The 22,057-nt window shown below is 42.7% G+C and overlaps 1 protein-coding gene across 2 annotated transcripts in view; it reads right to left on the bottom strand.

Annotated features, from left to right (window-relative positions):
* The window catches only part of LOC139537277 (transcriptional regulator ATRX-like), a 46,464-nt gene that overhangs the window by 13,101 nt on the left and 11,306 nt on the right, over positions 1-22,057 (bottom strand). Inside the window, exons 7-24 of one of the 2 annotated variants that reach the window (XM_071338403.1) lie at positions 14,844-14,953; positions 11,468-11,535; positions 9,521-11,349; positions 9,307-9,373; positions 6,467-6,618; positions 6,062-6,226; positions 5,828-5,942; positions 5,599-5,698; positions 5,179-5,361; positions 4,873-5,017; positions 4,653-4,762; positions 2,616-2,759; positions 1,866-2,043; positions 1,624-1,761; positions 1,257-1,432; positions 1,003-1,120; positions 757-887; positions 609-646 (exon numbers count right to left, since the gene is read on the bottom strand). In XM_071338403.1, coding sequence (XP_071194504.1) covers positions 609-646; positions 757-887; positions 1,003-1,120; positions 1,257-1,432; positions 1,624-1,761; positions 1,866-2,043; positions 2,616-2,759; positions 4,653-4,762; positions 4,873-5,017; positions 5,179-5,361; positions 5,599-5,698; positions 5,828-5,942; positions 6,062-6,226; positions 6,467-6,618; positions 9,307-9,373; positions 9,521-11,349; positions 11,468-11,535; positions 14,844-14,953 — 3,967 coding nt within the window. The remainder of the gene's footprint in view (positions 1-608; positions 647-756; positions 888-1,002; positions 1,121-1,256; positions 1,433-1,623; positions 1,762-1,865; positions 2,044-2,615; positions 2,760-4,652; positions 4,763-4,872; positions 5,018-5,178; positions 5,362-5,598; positions 5,699-5,827; positions 5,943-6,061; positions 6,227-6,466; positions 6,619-9,306; positions 9,374-9,520; positions 11,350-11,467; positions 11,536-14,843; positions 14,954-22,057) is intronic. The other variant, XM_071338404.1, reaches the window with a different exon arrangement.

Genomic DNA, 22,057 nt, shown 5'->3' with positions numbered 1-22,057 from the left:
CCTTGAGTCACTTACTGTTGTGAAGCATGTGATCTAGTTACAGTATGGAAGTCATAACTAAATGTTTTCCAGCTAGGTATCTTATAACAAATGAGTTAACTGTCAAATGTTCTAATGCTCTGCAGTTTTGCTAATTTAGTAGCTAGTTAGCTATTTAGATAAGTGGTTAGCTTTGTTCAATATCAAGCTTCACTTGGTAACAGCAGAGAATCCCCTCCTGGAACAAAAGCCTCGCTGTCTAATATTTATTTTGTGCGTGCAGCAAACTGTGAGTAGTATTTTTGAGTTACTTGTATATCTTTATGAGCAGGGATGTCTGTCCTACAAGTAGTTTAGGTCAGAGACTGTATAAAATGTTAGCAATGCACTCATTAGCATTTAGTTAGCATTCTCTATGGGACTTCACATTTACTTGTTAGCATTGCTAACCTCCGGATTACAGAGGCCCAGTGGGGTTTGAAAATAGCACCCCTTGTGTTCAGTGCTGGTATTACGGAATATACCGGTATGGGCCAAGTTAGGTATGAAGGTATGACAATATGGATACCGTGCAAGCCTACTTTAGAGATCTGTGACAAGGGGTAGCCTGAATATTCATGCTTACACACCTCTCAGCTTTCCCCTGGTGCTTTCCATCAAAATGGCCCTGAAAACAAAGAGAATCTCAGTTGGTGACAGTTTGACTGATGCATCAGGATCTGTCTGGTGATGAGAAAATAGTATTTTTGGTCAAATCTGCATCTGATGGGTATTCACCTTATTTTCTTTACTGATATAGTTGAGCTGCAGACACCAGGGATGCGTCCAGATTCGGCTGAGTATCTGGAAGTCCTTAAAGAGGCTGGTTCCAGTCTTGCCCCTGGCTCCCTCAACTACGGATCTTGCTCCTACAGACACACACAGCTTTTTTCCCCTATATTCTCAGTAAAAGCCAAAATGTCTCTAAATATCATACACATTTAATTACAGAGCTTTCTGAGCTAACTGGCTGGAGGTTCTTACCAGTGAAGTTGTCCAGGTAGTAGCGATACAGTCTGTACTGGAGGGGGGTCACCCTAACCGCCATAACATACTCATGTTTAGGGGGCAGGAACTTGGTCAAGGCTGAGTAGTCTCTCCTCTGAGAAAGGAAAAACACACTAAGCGTATCCACTGGAGACTGACAAAGAATAACAAATACTTGCAAAAAGTAGTCAGTGGTTCTGATAAACTACAAATGAAAGTGCCATACACGCCTAGTAATTGAGCCATCTCACCTGTACACATCCCGCCAACATTGCATGAAGGACATGGGCGCGATTCTTCATGATGCGGACATCTCTGGGGGTGGAGTCTGCACACTGGCCATTCTGAATGGGGTTGATAAACCGATTCCGGAACTCCTTGATTGAGCCCAGAAGGTTCTCCTTGATGAAGTTCACCATGCAGTGGTCTGAAAGAACCAACATATATATGACTAGACTTGAACATTAACAAGGAAATGATCATGCAAATTATGTTCTCCTAAAAGTTTTGAGATATATTAAAACTGAAATATGAATTAACTTGGCCAAATGTTGGGATACTGGTCAGAGTACAGTTTTAAATGGAAAGGTAGTCATAGACTGAAGCAGGCCTCCTTACACTCATTGAGGTTGTTCTGCAGTGGCGTGCCTGTCAGCACCACTCTCCGTTTGGTCTTAATGGCACTCATAGCTTTGGAGATGTTGGACGCCTCGTTCTTAAGGATGTGCCCCTCATCACAGATCACAAAGTCTGGACCTGGAGTACAACAAAAGTAGTGGAGTGTATTAGAGTTTCAAACAAACAAATTAAATGGTGCATACCGCTCAACACTACATGCATAGATTTAGTAGAGGATGTACCTGGATCGACCAGTGTGCTGTTAAAGGTCTTTTTGAATTGTCTGTGGGTGACTTTGAGGCCTAGTGTGAGGTTGCGGTACATCTCATAGCCCATGATCATAACACCACCATCCTTCTGCCATTTCTGCAGCGCAATATAACGCTCCTGAGGTCGCTTCAATGTTGCCAACTCTGTCACCTACGATGTTAGTGTATAGAGACCGAGAGAAAAATGGTGAGAGAAATGAAGAGGTCGAGACAGGGAGATGAAAGAAACATTAAATACTTTGAATATAGAGCTCGCCAGCTTGTAGTCCAAAAACCCGGAAATTAGTTACCTCTGGTTCATTCAGCCATTCCTATGGCAACAATTAACGGGGAAAGAACAGGGTTTTGGGATAAACGCCGAAAACAAGGTCTGAGGTCAACACAAGCTTAGGAGATCTTATACGTTTTGTTCTATGAGATAACAGTCAGTCAACATGTCCTTCATGAATTATGACACAGTTATGTGCTTTTTTTATGTGCTCAAAATTCACAAAAAGTGACATTAGCTGATCTCATAGAACAAAACGTCTAAAATCTCTGAAGCCCTATTATCGGTGTTTATCCAAAAACACAATTTATTTTCACATGGCGGAGTTGGCGGAGTTCACATGGCGGAGTTAGTGCCTACAAAAAGATGCCATTGCTATTTCTTGATACTACATTGTATATGAATAACCTCTGCATGTATTTACCTTCAAAGAAAAACATCTAATCTCCAACTACCTTGACTTTGTCAGCTCCCATGTTAACTTGCCACTTGTCAAACTCGTTGACCCAGTTAAGGATAGTGTTGAGTGGACACACCACCAAGGCAGTCCTGAAGTTCAGGCACTTTGACTGCAGCATTGTGTGGAGGAATGTCACCACCTAAATGAGAAAAATATTTTAGCAAGACTAGTATCATTAACAAAATATACTGTTTTGTTAATGACACATGCATACGACAACACGTCTGTCACAGCTCTGACAGACATAGATACCCTGCCAGACATGCCACCAAGGATCTCTTCACAATCCCCAAGTCCAAAACAAATTTAAGGCAACGCACAGTATTGTACAGAGCCATAGTTACATGGAACACCCTTCCGTCTCAAATTACCAAAGCAAACAGCTAAATATATATATATATTTTTTTTTTTAAACATCTCACAGCACACATACCTAAATAACCTGTATATCAAAAGTTTGGACAACCTCATTCAAGGGTTTTTCATCATTTTGAATAGAATAATAGTGTAGACATCAAAACTATGAAATAACACATGGAATCATGTAGTAACCAAAAATATATGAAATAACCAATATATTTTATATTGAGAATCTTCAAAGTAGCCACCCTTTGTCTTGATGACAGCATTGCACACTCTTGGCATTCTCTCAACTAGCTTCACGAGGTAGTCACCTGGAATGCATTTCAATTAACATGTGTGCCTTGTTAAAAGTTAATTTGTGGAATTTCTTTCCTTCCTAATGCGTTTGAGCCAATCAGTTGTGCTGTGACAAGGTACGGGTGGTATACAGAAGATAGCCCTATTTGGTAAAAGAACAAGTCCATATTATGGCAAGAACAGCGCAAATAAGTAAAGAGAAACGACAGTCCGTTACTTTAAGACATGAAGGTCAGTCAATCCGGAATATCAAGAACTTTGAACGTTTCTTCAAGTGCAGTCGCAAAAACCATCAAGCGCTATGATGAAACTGGCTCATCATCAGGATAAGTTCATTAGAGTTTCTAGCCTCAGAAATTGCAGCCCAAATAAATGCTTCAGAGCTCAAGTAACAGACACATCAACTGTTCAGAGGACTGCATGAATCAGGCCTTCATGGTCAAATTGCTGCAAAGAAACCACGACTAAAGGACACCAATAAGAAGAAGAGACTTGCTTGGGCCAAGAAACACAATGGACATTAGACCGGTGGAAATCTGTCCAAATTTGAAATTTTGGGTTCCAACCACCGCGTCTTTGTGAGACGCAGAGTGTAGCATGGAGGAGGTGTGATGGTGCTTTGCTGGTGACACTGTCCGTGGTTTATTTAGAATTCAAGGCACACTTAACCAGCATAGCCACCACAGCATTCTGCAGAAATACACCATCCCATCTGGTTGGCGCTTAGTGGGACCATCATTCGTTTTTCAACAGGACAATGACCGAACACACCTCCAGGCTATATATGGGCTATTTGACCAAGGAGGAGAGTGATGGAGTGCTGCATCAGATTACCTGGTCTCCACAATCACCCGACCTCAACCCAAATGAGATGGTTTGGGATGAGTTAGACCACAGAGTGAAGGAAAAGCAGCCAACAAGTGCTTAGCATATGTGGGAACTCCTTCAAGAGTGTTGGAAAAGCATTCCAGGTGAAGCTGGTTAAGAGAATGCCAAGAGTGTGCAAAGCTGTCATCAAGGCAAAGGGTAGCTACTTTGAAGAATCTAAAATATATTTTGATTTGTTTAACACTTTTTTGGTTACTACGTGATTCCATGTGTTATTTCATAGTTTTGATGTCTTCACTATTGTTCTACAATGTAACATTTTTTTTTTTAAATAAAGAAAAACCCTTGAATGAGTAGGTGTGTCCAAACGACTGGTACGTTGCACTGTTCTTGAGCTGTTCATGTCTATTATTATTCTGTATTACATCATGTTTTATTATTATTTTTGGACCCTAGGAAGAGTAGCTACTGCTTTTGCAACAGCTAATGGGGATCCATATAAAATCCTAAACACTCATTTTGTTCTCTCTTCCCTTCCTCTTACCTGCAGTGTCTTCCCTAGGCCCATGCAGTGGGCCAGTAAGCAACCTGATCCAGGGGTGGAATTGGCCTTCTTCAATGACTCACAACAACAGTCCCAGATAAACTGCACACCTATCAAAAGGAAGAAATACAGCAAATCGAAGGGACACTGCTGTATTTGCCAATCTATGTTAATTATTGTATGTATTGGACTTGTACAACAAATAAAAACCAAGACTTACCATCCACCTGGTGAGGCTTGAGCCTGGTCACCAGGTTCCTGTGCACCTGAATGAGTGGCTCCCTGGTCCCCTCATCCTGATCCAAGACCAGCTTAGTGGTGATTGGACAGGCCACTTGAGACACCTCATCGTCAATAACAATCACCTGCGAGGAAACCACCATTAGACCAAAACTGATCATATAAACCATATATAGATATAATATATAACGTATTCAAATAAAATAGACTAACAGTATGACATTTCTGAGAGAGCATGGTTTCTACAGTGAGTGTGCATGGAGAGGGTCAGCTGTGTGTAGTGTACCTCTCTGAAGTCCTCCCTCTGCTCTCTTTCTGCAAGGCGTCTGCATCTATCCTCCTCCTCCTTCAGGGCTCTCTGGGTCTCTGAGCGGAGGTGCTCATCTATGATGATTCTGCGGATCTTCTTGCGGCCCTTAGGTGTACCTTTGTTGTCACCTTCCTCTCCGTCCTTCTCGTCATCTTCACTCTGTTTAGATAGACAGATCCGGAGGTCACCAGCACAACAACGCTTTTACCAGTAAAAGAAAAACATACAATTTAACATTTAGCACCTGATACACAAACAGTGAACAAGAATAGCAGAATGATGATCATACCTCTCAGAAATCAAATAGTTGCACATCATGAAGTTATTAAGAAGAATATAAAAGGGCGACTGACAATGCAAAGGTAAAATGAGATGGTGACATCCACTCGTTATTACCTTATCGACGCTGGAGTCAGACAGCACAATATATGAGGGTTGCTGCTTCTTCTGTAGATAACTACGGACTGATTCTCTCTCGACTCTAGAGGTAGATGAGCTAAGGAGACAAAAGAGCAAAGATATTTCACTAATAAAAAGAATGCAACCACAATTACATGTAACGATGACAGAAAACATGGTTTCCTTCCAGGTTAGCAGCATTGACAAAACAAATTAGTCTTCTTACCTTTTGGGCTTCTGTTCATTGCCCTCATTCTCAGATTGGCTCAGCTCTTCACTCATACCAGACTCTTCCTGCTCTGATAGGCTATCATCACTACTCTGGCTCTCCAATGTCTCACCTGAGGCAATGGAAGAAAGCAAAAAACAAGTTCAAAGTAATTGGACCAACTCCAAAACTAGTCTAGGGCACTGATGGTATCTAATCATAGTCGTTCCACAGAACCCATCCCACACACACCTTCGGTTCTTCTAGACTTCTTGACTTTCTGCTCGTTCCCATTTTCTTCAGCTGTTTTCTGATCACTTGGATTTCCATCGTCAAGGCTGAGCTTGTGGCGTAGCAGACAGTGTCTGTGACGAGTTTTACTGGACCCAGAGTCAGAGGTCAAACTGGAGGTCTGCCCTGCAGCAGAAACATGGTATAATGTCAGGAGGACATCATATTCCTATAGCAAATGTTAATTCAACCTGTACACTAATAAGCAGTGACACATGGCGATGTCTTAGATCACCACAATTACAATATGGGCCTACTTTAATGCCCAGTTAATAAGAAACAGGTCATGTCAGGACAGTATTTCAGCTTAATGACAAAAAAAACTAAAAATTGAAATTTCGGTGGAGGAAAGGAGGGATCACTTACCATTCTCATCTGAGCTTTCATCTTTCCCATCTTCCTGCGCCTTCTCTTCCCTGTCAGATTCATCATCCTGTGATGACTCCTCGTCTGAAGAGAAATCCTCCCCCGATGAGTAGTTGGCTTTGATTTGGGCCAAGAGCATTTTCTTAGCGATTCTTTCAGAAGCAAGGAAGAGAGGGAAAAGGGACCAGAGGATCATTTTAATGATCATCACATCAAATCCAACAAGCCCTGCTTAATAGGTTTATTCTCTAAAGGAACTTGTCTTACAATCAAAACGCAGGATATCACCTTAAACTTAGCAATATCACCAGAAGATACATTTCTTCTAGAATTAATGAAGATAACAATGCTAGCTATTCTAATACCGCTTTGCATTCCCTGACCTGTAAACAACCGACAATACAGTTTTACAGCCATTGCATTAAGTGGTTGAATGTTTTTCTTTCTTTACTGATGTAAATATCTGTTATGTGACCAAATAGACAGCTGAAATGCTCTGTCAAAGACCATTTCACTTAATTTAATCTTAAAAACGCAACACATTGAGGAGTCAAAGGCCAGATAACTTAACGACTTTGTAAGCACATTTGAATCAACCCCTCCCCTCCATAACAAACATCTAAGACGTATAACTCACAAGATGAACAAAGCTGGTCCTATATAGAATAATGAAGACATACGAGACATTATAAAGGGTATTCATTTATTACAACGGATAGTTTCTCTTACAGAGTTCAGTCAATGACAAAAGTAAGAACATATCCTTGGTTTAACGCATGCTCTACAACAGGCCTTTAACAAGGCTAACACTACAGCACCTCAGAGCTAATGACAGCATAATTATTACTTCAATTTGAAAATAAGTTCTTACAACCACTTTATTTTTTAGGTGGTATGCAGGAAATAGTTTGTGATGGGTAAAAAGAAAAAGAAAAAAAAGGTTTTGTTGGGCTTTTTACGAAGTTCAATATTCGGTGAAATACATGCATCTACTTACACAAGAATATGTTTTTAAGAAACAATCCTTTTGGCAGAATAATAGTTGAATGAAGCCTCGGATGAAGCCTCAGCGAGAAGTAAGTGTACATGAGGGCCCCTCATATGAGGCAGTATCAAACAGCAGCGGCCGGCAACAGCCTGGGCCTGAGGCCTTACCGCAAGTGTTTAAACTGGGGAGAAAATAAAGAAAAAAAAGACACTTCACTACATAAGACAACATGCCTCCTCGTCTCACAGCAATGTTGTAAGGCTGACCTCCGAGGTCACAAGAGGACAAAGTTGTGGTTGAATAAAATGCATTACAACCATTCTACAGGACCAGCTTGAAGAGCGGTTGCCTTTAGGCATCGAGCTCCTCCAAAGTAAAATGCAATTGCATTAAATTAGCAGTTTTGAAATCATTTAAAATGTAGGTAAATGGCCAATAAATATGGCCTTGCATGCAAAACAAACATGAAAATACTCTAAATATGATTATGCAATTAGTATCACAAAGCATACAAGAAATTCAGCTAGGTGCCTGTGGTGAAAAAAGGCACAAAGAAAGTATGTCAAATACAGTACAGTAGGGTCTTATAATCAGTGTCTTTGGTATACTGCTGTTTAGCATCACAAGTCCTCTTTCTCGGCTAAGCCCTCAACCTGGTCAGAAGCAATAAATCATATAAATGTTAAAGATTCAATCAAGCAGAATAGAGTTTTCCAGTCTGTTCAGAGAATCATTGGATAGTCAACCCATCGTATTAGTACTCAACTGTGTCAGAATAGCAGTGCTAAATACAGCCACTACACCACTGGCATATTGCACATGCACTTCAAATATATCAAGAAAAAAAATCTTCCATACAGTAACCATACACCAACACAATTACCTAATACTAGCAGTAATGTGTATGCTTTTACACTGCCTTAGAGAAATGGGCAACATCCAGCAGCCAGAAGGGTGCAGTCATGTACAATACGGTCCCCCTAAAGAATGCCTGATCATGAACTGACCATTAGGGGATGTATAATATGAGGGTTGGGGTCCAGAAATGACATCAAACTCCATGATGACCAATTCCCAGTGACAGGAATGTAATTCACCCCTAGTATAGTCAAAGATAAATATATCCATACCTGTAAATTAAGTCTAAGGGTACGTTCAGATGTGTATTCAGTACCCTGGTGTGGTTCATTAACTTTTATTTAAAAAGAAAAGTATAATCACACTATTAACAAATAATGCAATCGATACCTTTAACATGGCTTAAAATACTTAATATACAGTATACTGTTATTTTTGGTAAAAACTAGAATACTATATCTGGAAGAAATAAGGATGACTTACAGTATTGTTGACCAATGAGAAACTATGAGGTATAAAATAATTTGTTTAATCTGTTTTAATAAGTGCATCAGGCGTTTGTGCAAACTAATACGATAACCAGCATTTTCCCCTCTTAATCACCTTGAAATGCACAGATATGGACAAATGATGCCACATTCTGCTAATAGACAACTCACATTTAACTTTAAATGACATTTTCAAAAATGTTTTAAGAAAAAGGTAAATGAAAACAGTGGCATAAGTAGCCTATCATTCATAACACAGCCTTAGCAAGGTGTGAGGGGTTTCTCCCTGTGCTTGACACGGTACCTCTGCTCTACACTAGAAATTGTATGGGATAGCTGCTGGTTTACTGCAGCTGCGGGTTGGACGAGATGAGATTGATTGGGAAGGGGTCTTGACAACGGAGGAGTCACCATTATTAGCACCCGACTTAGAGTTCCGTGGCGTGGCCTTTCTCCCGCGCCTAGGGTGTGTTACAAAGGCTAAGTCCGTTTGTTCGGAACCATACCTATTTTCTGGATCGTCATCATCTTCTGCTTCCCAAGAAGGCCCAGACCGGGTCTGCTCTTCATCGCCTACAGGGTAAGAGTACAAAAATAAAAAAATCAGTTCAACATTTGCCAATGAGGAAATCTACATGGCTACCTGAATAGGGTTGAAATACAGCTCATGAATGCAGTGGTTTCCCTCAAAAGTGCAGAGAAAGTGAGAGACCAACTCACCAGACGACTGGTGGAAAGCTGCTGACCCCAGTAAGGCCACCTCCTCAGTGATAGGCTTAATCTTCTGGTCACCACTGTCATCGCTAGACTCAGAATCCTGGTCTCCCTCTTCTTGACTGGAAGAGGATGGCAACTGCTTTGTTCCCTGCTGGGACCGAGGTGTGCTTTTAGGCTTGGTTACCTGGGTATAACCCTCCTTGCTGAATGCGGATTCATTCTCTGTCTTGACCTTCCGAGGTCTGCCCGGGGGCCTATGTTGTGGACTATCCTTGCTGGGGGTAGGTTCATCCTCTCTCTTAACCTTCCGAGGCCTCCCCCTGGGCCTGCTCATAGTCTTGATCTCCTTCTGCAGGTCTGGATTGTCACTGGAGGAGTCGGAGTCGGAGTCAGAGGAGCGGTCTTGCACCTTGCGTTTGCGGACCACTCTTTCTGGAGAGAGGGGAGTGTTCTTCTTCAGGCCGAAGAGGCATTTCTTGGTCACGCTCCGAAGGTCTCCATCGTCACTCCTGGCTTCATCTGAACTGTGAGCCATGGCTGCCCGCTGAAGGACAGCAGGGACCTCATCGGAGTCCGAGTCTTCAATTCCTCTTCCAAGCCCTTCCTCATCAGCTCCTTGAGGTACTTCAACATTGGGGCTGGTGTCAGGGTCAGAGTCACCCTCACTGTCAGCGCCTGAGGGGGTAGACTTGGTCTTGCCCTCACCTGGCCTGCGTAAGGGCGTGGTCTTTACCCGAGGTGAGCGTCTATTCTCTGGTTCATCTTCCAGTTCCAGCACCAGAGATTCGTTTCCCTCCTCAGCAGATTCATACTCCCCTTCTGTTGCAGGTTCAATAGATTCACAGTCTCCCTTACGTTCATCCACTTTTTCTTTTATTTCTTCCTCCAACTCCTTTTTCTCCTCCAACTCCACCTCCAACTCTGGGGGGCCAGAGGGTGGCTGTTTTTCAACAGGGACAGGTGTAAGTTGCACCACCAGTTGTTTTGTCATGTTGGAAGGATCTTCTCCGGGTTTAGAGTTTTTCCGTGGCCTGCCTCTACCTCGACGGGGCATTATCTCTGTGCCAAGGACACCTTTCATTTCACTTGAGGACGAAGGCCTTTCATCATCCGTAAAGCCCTTAGAGTCTGAATAATTATCTTCCAAATGTTCAGCTGCAATTTTCTTTAAGAAATGCAGGCAATTTTTATCAACAATGTCCATTTCCACACAACCCTCTTGTGCTTGTTGAGGTGCATCAGTATCAAAAGTGGGGTTTCCCCCATCATTTGGCAGACCAATCTCTTTGAACTCCTCCCAAAGGGCTTCTTCCAGAGCTGTGTGGGACTTCTTTAGACCCTTCAGTACTGACTGGAAAGTCTTCAAGTATTGTCGCTTAAAATCCATTCCACCTTGAATGAACTTCACGAAAGTTGTGTTTACAGTGTTCGTAGAGTCCACAAGGTTTTTTGCCTTTTTGGCCATCTCTTCTGGAATTTGAAGGGTGTTGTAGTTGAACACCACATGACCATCTATGCCACTATGTTTCCAATGACCCGTGGGAATGTTTTGAGAATGCCTGGGATGAGAGTTACAATGTCCAGATTTGCCATCACCTCTGCCCCTCTTGCGGTGGTCTTGCCACAAACTCCCCAGGTTGTCAAGGACGTTGTCACAGGCGACGACCAGGTCCAGAAGAGGCTCTGGGCTGCATACGTAGCAGTACCACTTACTCTCCTCGTCTAGGATGCCAGACAGCTCCTTTCGCCCCAGATTACGCAAAATGCATTTCTTACAGAAGGCGTTGGGGCAAAAGTCGCAGCAGATCAGGTTTCCCCCCTCTGCACACCATCTGTAAGAAGCAAATATAATAGTTTAAGGTAATGATTAACGTAACAACCTGTATGTTTTTTAACGTTTCAGGATTTGCTTGCAGCATCTTGTTGTATAGAAGAACCACCCCGTCGTACCTGCACTGTTCGTCCATGCCATCACAATCCTTGCTGATGTCATCACTTGAGTAATACTTGAAACAAGACTGAGAAAATAAGACAATAAGGACATAGCCTCCAAAAATGTAGCTGAGCTTAACAAAATATTGTTGGAGAATGACACACACACACACTGAACAAAAATATAAATGCAACATGTAGTGTTGGTCCCATGTTTCATGAGCTGAAATAAAATATCCCAGAAATGTTCCATATGCACAAAAAGCTTATTTCCATATAATGTTTGTTTACATTTAGTGACCATTTCTCCTTTGCAAAGATAATCCATCCACCTGACAGGTGTGGCATATGAAGAAGCTGATTAAACAGCATGATCATTACTAGGGTTGATCCCAATTAGTCGACTGGTCGATTGTTTGGTCGTTAGGCTGTTGGTCGACAGAGATTGTTTTAGTCGAGCAGTAACAAGTGTATATATGCGCCCATCTCAGTGAACTAATCCATTGGAGTCTTGGACTAAAAGCCAATTTATACTCGATTCGAAAATGTGGTCGGCGGCTCCATATTGCGGAGCCTCCAGAGGCATGCAGAGGCCAAATCGAACTCTGTACCACATCGCCATGCGCCTCCCAAATGTTTTAATGCAGAGGGCTCTGTATAGCTCCCCATTGACATGATGGGTTGACGGTGGGTGGGGGCGGCACATCCTGCTCCGCAAAGCGCAAGAAGTATGAATGCCCTGACGTCTGCGGAGGCCATATCACCATAAATCCTGCATGGCCAATGCAGACGTGTGATTGACCATGCGCCCAGATGAACAATGCACTTCTCTCCCTCCAAAACTCACATTCATTGTGTCATAACTTCATTGTGTGAATTGTTTGCGTTTGATTATTAGTGTATATCAATTCCCCATGACATATCACCAGTAAATTTACTGTTAATTCCTAATCTAAAGTTTGTTACTTTGGTTACGGTCATTTCTTTTAATGCATTCAATATTATTCCAGTCTTGTTCTCATTGTCGGAGTGGACACATTATTTACAAAGTACACAACCTATGCTATACTTGTGAGAAACAACTTTTGGTTTATTTAATTCCATTTATGAGTTCTGCCAATTTAGTCATCGTCTTTTGTTTGGAGCACCCCTGTCAATATTGAGTAAGGACGCATACACATAGAAGTGGCCTGTGCACAAATGGCCTGTGCACAAATGGCCTGTGCACAAATGGCCTGCGCACAAATGGCCTGCGCACAAATGGCCTGCGCACAAATGCAGGCATAGAAATACTAATCGGATCCCCAAACGGGAACATTTATGATTGGCTTAACACGCCACCACTAATGACCTGTGGAGCTCCTCAAAGTAATGTTTTCTTCACCTCAAACAGCAAACAAAGTCTGTTTTTCTTTCCATTGAGAATTACATTAATTCCTCAATGTATTTGAAAATCTTTCCAGTGCTCTCCCTTTCGATAACCACTCAGCGTGAAAGGCAAAAATGTCATGCTCTGATCCAGTGGAAATGTCAGAGCTGGACTTGGACTGAAATAGGTTCTGGTACTCATTTTGGGTGCTGGTGCAGGAGCTCCACAATACTTTAGAGCTAATATTCTATAAGAGGAACAGGAGTTCAAGCAGTAGAACATTTGAGGTGCTGGTACTCAGCTCAGGTGAACTCCTGCCCGAGTCAAGCACTGCTTCTTATCCTTTGCGCAAATAGCCTACAAATGGGTCTGTCCCAAGCTCACTGGCACAGGAAACTGAGGGCCCAGAATATTTTATACAATGTTGCAAGTTCACTAGAGCAAGTTTTGGCTGGACGCAAGTTAATAGTTGATACGTTTCAAGTTTGTTGCAAACAGGCAGAATGTAGCCAATCTGATTTCTAAGATGATTTTTTCTACCTGCAGGCGCAATGTTTTTATTTGTTGGCTTTATGTAGGCTATTTTTAAGTAGTTGGCAATGGCAATAGAAGTAACTTTTTATGTTTGTATCATTTTCATTTAGATTTAAATAGAATGTTGATTAACCACATGACAATGATTAAGATATGAAGACATTATTATAAATTAAACAGTTTCACTAAAATGTGCATATGAAAACCATAACTGGCACGCAGATGAGTAGAAATGCTAAGATAAATTGGCATTCCACATGAGAAAGGTTGCCAACTCCTCATGTAGCCTATTACCGGCAACTTCAGGAGAGTAATGGCAGAATGAGCGAAAGCCAGCAGGAGCGTGAGGAGAATAGTTGGGTCAAGTTAAGGTTATTGAGATCTCTGGCGCCTTCTAGGCATCAAACTGTACGCTTAAAGCATCAGACAAGCTCAATGCAAATAGTTGATTTTATTAAAACATATATGGTGTGTCTATATACGGAAAAATACATGTTTAAAAATGTTGAGCAATTGAACAGACGACTTTCAGTCAACCAAGATTTTTGATTTTGTCGGGGACTGCCCTAATCATTACACAGGTGCATCTTATGTCAGGGACAATAAAAAGCCACTCTAAAATGTGCAGTTTTGTCACACAACACAATGCCACAGATGTCTCAAGTTGATGGAGTGTGCAATTGGCAAGCTGAGTGCAGGAATGTCCAACAGATTTTGCCAGAGAATGTAATGTTAATTTCGCTACCGTAAGCCTCCTTCAATGTTGTTTTAGAGAATTTGGCAGTACGTCCAACTGGCTCACAACCACAGACCACGTGTATGGCGTTGTGTGGGTGAGCGGTTTGCTGATGTCAACGTTGTGAACAGAGTGCCCCGTGGTGGCGTTTTGGTATGGGCAGCATAAGCTACGGACAACAAACAATAGCATTTTATAGACAGCAATTTAAATGCACAGAGATACCATGACAAGATCCTGAGGGCCATTGTTGTGCATGATAATGCACAGCACCAAATCGTAAGGATCTGTTCCTGATTCCTGGAAGCTGAAAATGACCCAGTTCTTCCATGGCCTGCATAATCACCAGACATTGGGCATGTTTGGGATGCTCTGGATTGACGTTTGACAGCGTGTTCCAATTCACGCCAATATCCAGGAACTTCACACAGCTATTAAAGAGGAGTAGGACAACATTCCACAGGCCAAAATCAACAGCCTGATAAACTCTACGTGAAGGAGATGTGTCGCGCTGCATGACGCAAATGGTGGTCACACCAGATACTGACTGGTTTTCTTTTAAGGCATCTCTGACCAACATATGGACTCCCAGTCATGTGAAATCCATAGATTAAGTCTTAATGAATTTATTTAAATGTACTTATTTCTTTATATAAACTGTAACACAGTAAAATATTTGACATTGTTGCATGTTGAGCTTATATTTGTGTTCACTATAATTGTCCCAATCTTTGACAGACCCAGGATCACCTCACCTTGCAAATAAGTACTTTGAGTACCGGATGCTGATTGAAGGAGTCCCTCTGGAAGTGGTTAACTTGCTGGCCACAGGCTGTACAGCTAACAATCTCCAAGTGTTCACCTCCTACAAAACACACAATCGATCAATCAATGCTTCTAAATCTGCATTGCTTGCTCTTTGGGGTTTTAGGCTGGCTAAGAAAAAGCATCATTCCCCAAGAGAGGATGGCTTTCAACTTCAGCAGTGATGAATTCATGAACTTCTTCCATGAAAAGATCATGATCATTAGAAAGCAAATTATGGACTCCTCTTTGAATCTGCATATTTCTCCAATGCTCAGTTGTTTGCACAGAACTGCCAGGACCTAGGATCAAGGAGATACTCAAGTTTTGTAATCCTGCATCTCTTGGCACATTCATGAAAATAGTAATGGCCTCTAAACCTGCAAGCTGCATACTGGACCCTATTCCAACTAAACTACTAAAAGAGCTACTTCCTGTGCTTGGCCCTCCTATGTTGAACATAGTAAATTGCACCCTATCCTCCAGATGTGTACCAAACTCACTTAAAGTGGCAGTAATAAAGCCTCTCTAGAAAAAGCTAAATCTTGACACGAAAACAAAAATTAAATAATTAGCCTATATCGAATCTCCAATTCCTCAAAATAAAAATTGAGAACGGTGTTGGCAGCAACTCACTGCCTTCCTGAAGACAACTAATGAATTATTATTTCACCTTTATTTAACCAGGTAGGCTAGTTGAGAACAAGTTCTCATTTACAACTGCGACATGGCCAAGATAAAGCAAAGCAGTGCGACAAAAACAACAGTTAAACATGGAATAAACAAACGTGCAGTCAATAATACACTAGAAAAAGTGTATACAGCGTGTGTGCAAAGGAGGTAGGATAAGGGACGTAAGGTAATAAATAGGCCATAGTGGCGAAATAATTACAAAATGGCAATTAAACACTGGAGTGATGGATGTACAGAAGATGAGTGTGCAAGTAGAGATACTGGGGTGCAAAGGAGCAAAATAAATCAAATAAATAACAGTATGGGGGATGAGGTAGTTGGATGGGCTATTTACAGATGCAGTGATCTGTGAGCTGCTCTGACAGCTGGTGCTTAAAGTTAGTGAGGGAGATATGAGTCTCTAGCTTCTGTGATTTTTGCAGTTCGTTCCAGTCATTGGCAGCAGAGAACTGGAAGGAAAGGCGGCCAAAGGAGGAGTTGCTTTGGGGGTGACCAGTGAGATATACCTGCTGGAACACGTGCTACAGATGGGTGTTGCTATGGTGACCAGTGAGCTGAGATAAGGCGGGGCTTAACCTAGCAAATACTTATAGATGACCTGGAGCCAGTGGGTTTGGCTACGAAAAACAGCATACAGGTCGCAGTGGTGGGTAGTATATGGGGCTTTGGTGACAACACAGATGGCACTGTGATAGCAAACTGGATGTAGTCTGAGTTGAGTGTTGGAGGCTATTTTGTAAATGACATCGCCGAAGTCAAGGATTGGTAGGATAGTCAGCTTTATGAGGGTATGTTTGGCAGCATGAGTGAAGGATGCTGTGTTGCGAAATAGGAAGCCGATTCTAGATTTAATTTAGGATTGGAGATGCTTAATGTGAATCTGGACGGAGAGTTTACAGTCTAACCAAACACCTAGGTATTTGTAGTTGTCCACATATTCTAAGTCAGAACCATCCAGAGTAGTGATGCTAGTCGGGCGGGCGGGTAGCGATTGGTTGAAGAGCATGCATTTAGTTTTACTTGCATTTAAGAGCAGTTGGAGGCCACGGAAGGAGAGTTGTATGGCATTGAAGCTCGTCTGGAGGTTAGTTAACACAGTGTACAAAGAAGGACCAGGAGTATACAAAATGGTGTCGTCTGTGTAGAGGTGGATCAGAGAATCACCACCAGCAAGAGCGACATCATTGATGTATACAGAGAAAAGAGTCAGCCTAAGAATTGAACCCTGTGGCACCCCCATAGAGACTGCCAAAGGTTCGGACAACAGGCCCTCCGATTTGACACACTGAACTCTGAGAAGTAGTTGGTGAACCAGGCGAGGCAGTCATTTGAGAAACCAAGGCTGTTGAGTCTGCCGATAAGAATGTTGTGATTGACAGAGTCGAAAGCCTTGGGCAGCTGCACATTATTGTCTCTTATCAATGGCGGTTATGATATCGTTTAGGACCTTGAGCGTGGCTGAGGTGCACCCATGACCAGCTCGGAAACCAGATTGCATAGCGGAGAAGGTACGGTGGGATTCGAAATGGTCGGTGATCTGTTTGTTAACTTGGCTTTAGAAGCCCTTAGAAAGGGTAGGATAGATATAGGTAACAGTTTGGGTCTAGAGTGTCTCCCCTTTAAAGAGGGGGATGACCGCGGCAGCATTCCAATCTTTGGGGATCTCAGACGATACGAAAGAGAGGTTGAATAGGCTAGTTAATAGATAGGGGTTGCAACAATTTCAGCGGATCATTTTAGAAAGAGAGGGGCAAGATTGTCTAGCCCAGCTGATTTGTAGGGATCCAGATTTTGCAGCTCTTTCAGAACATCAGCTGACTGGATTTGGGTTAAAGAGAAAATAGGGGAGGCTTGGGCAAGTTGCTGTGGGGGGTGCAGGGCTGTTGACCGGGGTAGGGGTAGCCAGGTGGAAAGCATGGCCAGCCATAGAAAAATGCTTGTTGAAATTCTCAATTATCGTAGATTTATCAGTGGTGACAGTGTTTCCTAGCCTCAGTGCAGTGGGCAGCTGGGAGGAGGTACTCTTATTCTCCATGGACTTTACAGTGTCCCAGAACCTTTTGGAGTTTGTGCTACAGGATGCAAATTTCTGTTTGAAAAAGCTAGCCTTTGCTTTCCTAACTGCCTGTGTATATTGGTTCCTAACTTCCCTGAAAAGTTGCATATTGCGGGGGCTATTCGATGCTAATGCAGTACGCCACAGGATGTTTTTGTGCTGGTGAAGGGCAGTCAGGTCTGGAGTGAACCAAGGGCTATATCTGTTCCTGGTTCATTATTATTATTATTATTTTATTTTTTAAATGGGGCATGCTTATTTAAGATGGTGAGGAAAGCACTTTTAAAGAATAACCAGGCATCGTCTACTGACGGAATGAGGTCAATATCCTTCCAGGATACCCGGGCCAGGTCGATTAGAAAGGCCTGCTCACTGAAGTGTTTTAGGGAGCGTTTAACAGTGATGAGGGGTGGTCGTTTGACTGCAGACCCATTATGGACGCAGCCAATGAGGCAGTGATCGCTGAGATCCTGGTAGAAGACAGCAGAGGTGTATTTGGAGGGCAGGTTGGTAGGATGATATATATATGAGGGTGCCCATGTTTACGGATTTGGGGTTGTACCTGGTAGGTTCATTGATAATTTGTGTGAGATTGAGGGCATCAAGCTTAGATTGTAGGACAGCCAGGGTTTTAAGCATGTCCCAGTTTAGGTCACCTAACAGTATGAGCTCTGAAGATAGATGGGGGGCAATCAACTCACATATGGTGTCCAGGGCACAGCTGGGGGCAGAAGGGGTCTATAGCAAGCGGCAACAGTGAGAGACTTGTTTCTGGAAAGGTTGATTTTTAAAAGTAGAAGCTCAAATTGTTTGGGCACAGACCTGGATAGTAAGACAGAACTCTGGCAGTTCTATCTTGTCAGCAAATGTTATAGTTAGGGATGGAAATTTCAGGGTTTTGGTGGCCTTCCTAAGCCAGGATTCAGACACGGCTAGGACATCCGGGTTGGCAGAGTGTGCTAAAGCAGTGAATAAAACAAACTTAGGGAGGAGGCTTCTAATGTTAACATGCATGAAACCAAGGCTTTTACGGTTACAGAAGTCAACAAATGAGAGTGCCTGGGGAATGGGAGTGGAGCTAGGCACTGCAGGGCCTGGATTAACCTCTACATCACCAGAGAAACAAAGGAGGAATAGGATAAGGGTACGGCTAAAGGCTATAAGAACTGGTTGTCTATTATGTTCGGAAGAGAGTAAAAGGAGCAGGTTTCTGGGCACGGTAGAATAGATTCAAGGCATAATGTACAGACAAGGGTATGGTAGGATGTGAATACAGTGGAGGTAAACCTAGGCACTGAGTGACGATGAGAGAGATAGTGTCTCTAGAAACATAATTTAAACCAGGTGAGGTCACCGCAAGTGTGGGAGGTGGAACTAAAGGGTTAGCTAAGGCGTATTGAGCAGGGCTAGAGGCTCTACAGTGAAATAAGGCAATAATAACTAACCAAAACAGCAATGAACAAGGCATATTGACATTAGGGAGAGGCATGCATAGCGGAGTGATCATTGGGTCCAGTGAGTAACTGGGCGAGCTGGAGACACGCCGATTCAGACAGCTAGTGGGCTGGGGCTAGCAGAAGGGCCTTAAGAGGGACGTCGGAACGGAAGAAGTCAGTTGTAGCCCCTTCATGCGGTTACGTCGGCAGATCAGTCGTGATGGATCAGCAGGGCTCCGTGTAGTAAAAGGGTCCTGGCCAATTGGCAAAATAGGTATTGTAGCCCAGGAAATTTGGCTTTTGGACCTCTTCAGCTAACAGTCCGGTGTGCTCTAGAGAGCTAGTGGGCCACGGCTAGCAGGCTAGCAGATGGGCATTCAGGGGACGTCACGATGGGGGAGCCAGTTGAAAAAAACCCTCGGGCAGATTACGTCGGTAGTCCAGTCGTGATGGATCGGCGGGGCTCCGTATCAGCAAGAAAAGGGGTCCAGGCCAATTGGCAAAATAGGTATTGTAGCCCAAGGAGTGGCTGATGGACCTCTTCAGCTAGCCAGGAAATGTGCCTAGCATAGGCTAGCTCCAGGCTAATTGGTGCATTCTTTGGGACAGAGACGTTAGCCAGGAGAAGCCAATCGCTAGCGGCGATGATCCAGGTGAAGAGGTTCAGAGCTTGCAGTAGGAATCCAGGGATATGCAGAGTAAGAAGTCCGATACGCTCTGGGTTGAATCGCGTTGTGCAGACTGGCAGGAGTTGTCCGGGCTAAAGTTTAGCTGATGACCGCTAGCAGTGGCTAGCTGACTACTAGCTAGTTCGCTGTCTAGCTTCTGTTGGGGGTTCCGGTTCTGAAGTAAAGAAAATAGCAGATCCATACCACATTGGGTGAGGCGGGTTGCAGGAGAGTATGTTGAAGTTGGGGTTAAGAAAAATATACGCGAAGATAAAATATATATACACGGGACACGACAAGACAAAAGACGCCCAACTGCTACGCCATCTTGAAAACACGTAAGTCTGGTTTTCGACCCCATCATAGCACTGAGACTGCACTCGTGAAGGTGGTAAATTACCTTTTAATAGCGTCAGACTGCATCTGTCCATGTGCTCCTAGACCTTAGTGCTGCTTTTGACACCATCGACCACCACATTCTTTTTGAGAGATTGAAAACCCTAATTGGTCTACACGGACAAGTTCTTGCCTGGTTTAGATCTTATTTGTCGAAAAGATATCAGTCTCTATTAATGTTTTGTTCTCTGACAAATCAATTGTACGTTTCGGTGTTCCTCAAGGTACTGTTTTAGGACCACATACACGCACACAAACATACAGTTGAAGTCGGAAGTTTACATACGCTTAGGTTGGAGTCATTCAAATATGTTTTTCAACCACTCCACAAATTTCTTGTAAACAAACTATAGTTTTGACAAGTCGGTTAGGACATCTACTTTGTGCATGACACAAGTAATTTTTCCAACAATTGTTTACAGACAGATTATTTCAGGAGGTCTACAAACCTGACTCAGTTACACCAGCTCTGTCAGGAGGAATGGGCCAAAATTCACCCAACTTATTGTGGGAAGCTTGTGGAAGGCTACCCAAAACATTTGACCCAAGTTAAACAATTTAAAGGCAATGCTACCAAATACGAATTGAGTGTATGCAAACTTCTGACCCACTGAGAATGTGATGAAAGAAATAAAAGCTGAAATAAATCATTCCCTCTACTATTATTCTGACATTTCACATTCTTAAAATAAAGTGGTGATCCTAACTGACCTATAAGACAGGGAATTCTTACTAGGATTAAATGTCAGGAATTGTGAAACTGAGTTTAAATGTATTTGGCTAAGGTATATGTAAACTTCCGAATTCAACTGTATACACACACCCCCCTACCTCTTGGAGATGCACACAATGTCAACAGTCACTGCTATACAGACAATACACAGCTGCACATTTCGAGCAAACATGGTGAAGCCCCAAAATTGCTTACCCTGGAAGCCTGTGTTTTAGACATAAGGAAGTGGATGGCAGCAAATGTTTTACTTTAAAACTCTGACAAAACAGAGATGCTTGTTCTAGATCCCAAGAAACAAAGAGATCTGCTGTTGGATCTGACAATTAATCTTGATGGTTGTACAGTCGTCTCAATTAAAACTGAAGGACCTCAGCGTTACTCTAGACCAGGGGTCGGGAACCTTTTTGACTAAGAGAGCCATGAAAGCAAAAAAATTGGAAATTTATTTCAGTGAGAGCCATATAATATATTTTATTTCTTTCAGGCAAGCCGCAAAACGGCTAAGCACATTCCCTCTTGACAACCAACGCACAACCAACGCACATTGCTGTGCAAAAGCAGACCAGGATAGTTATTTCCAACTTCATCCAGCAGTGTTTTAAACTGGCGATCATTTAAGGCTCGAGCAACAATAAAGTTGATCACACGAATGACCAGCGACATCACTTCCCCAAACTGCCTGTCACACATCTGAGCACAAAGTGCCTCCTGGTGTAGAATGCAATGGAAACTTAGGATGGGTCTATTTTCATGTTCACGGAGAAGCGCCACAAATCCTTTTTTATTCCCCACCATACACGGAGCACCATCAGTACACACTGAGAGAAGTTTATCCATAGGTAGATTTTTTTCTTGAGCAAACTCCATGAAAGGAGGCGTTTACCTGTTTTACCTAGCAACGGCCAACGTAGGCCAGTATCATTTAATTAAAATAATGGACAATTGCTCCTGCAGCCCTGAACAGGACATGAGCAGTGAAAAATCGATGGATGGATTAAAACAAGGAGTTGTAGCGATGAGACAAGATAGTAATTACTAGCGATTGGATACCACGAAAATTGGGGAGAAAAGGGGATAAAATGTATTTAAAAAAATAAAAAAAGTGAGAATATTTTGTTTTATCTGCGAGCCAGATGCAATCATCAAAAGAGCCACAGGTTCCCGACCCCTGCTCTAGACCCTG

The sequence above is a fragment of the Salvelinus alpinus genome, chromosome 13 (assembly GCF_045679555.1).
Source record: "Salvelinus alpinus chromosome 13, SLU_Salpinus.1, whole genome shotgun sequence".
Taxonomy (NCBI): domain Eukaryota; kingdom Metazoa; phylum Chordata; class Actinopteri; order Salmoniformes; family Salmonidae; genus Salvelinus; species Salvelinus alpinus.
This window is presented reverse-complemented; position numbering and strand designations above follow the sequence as displayed.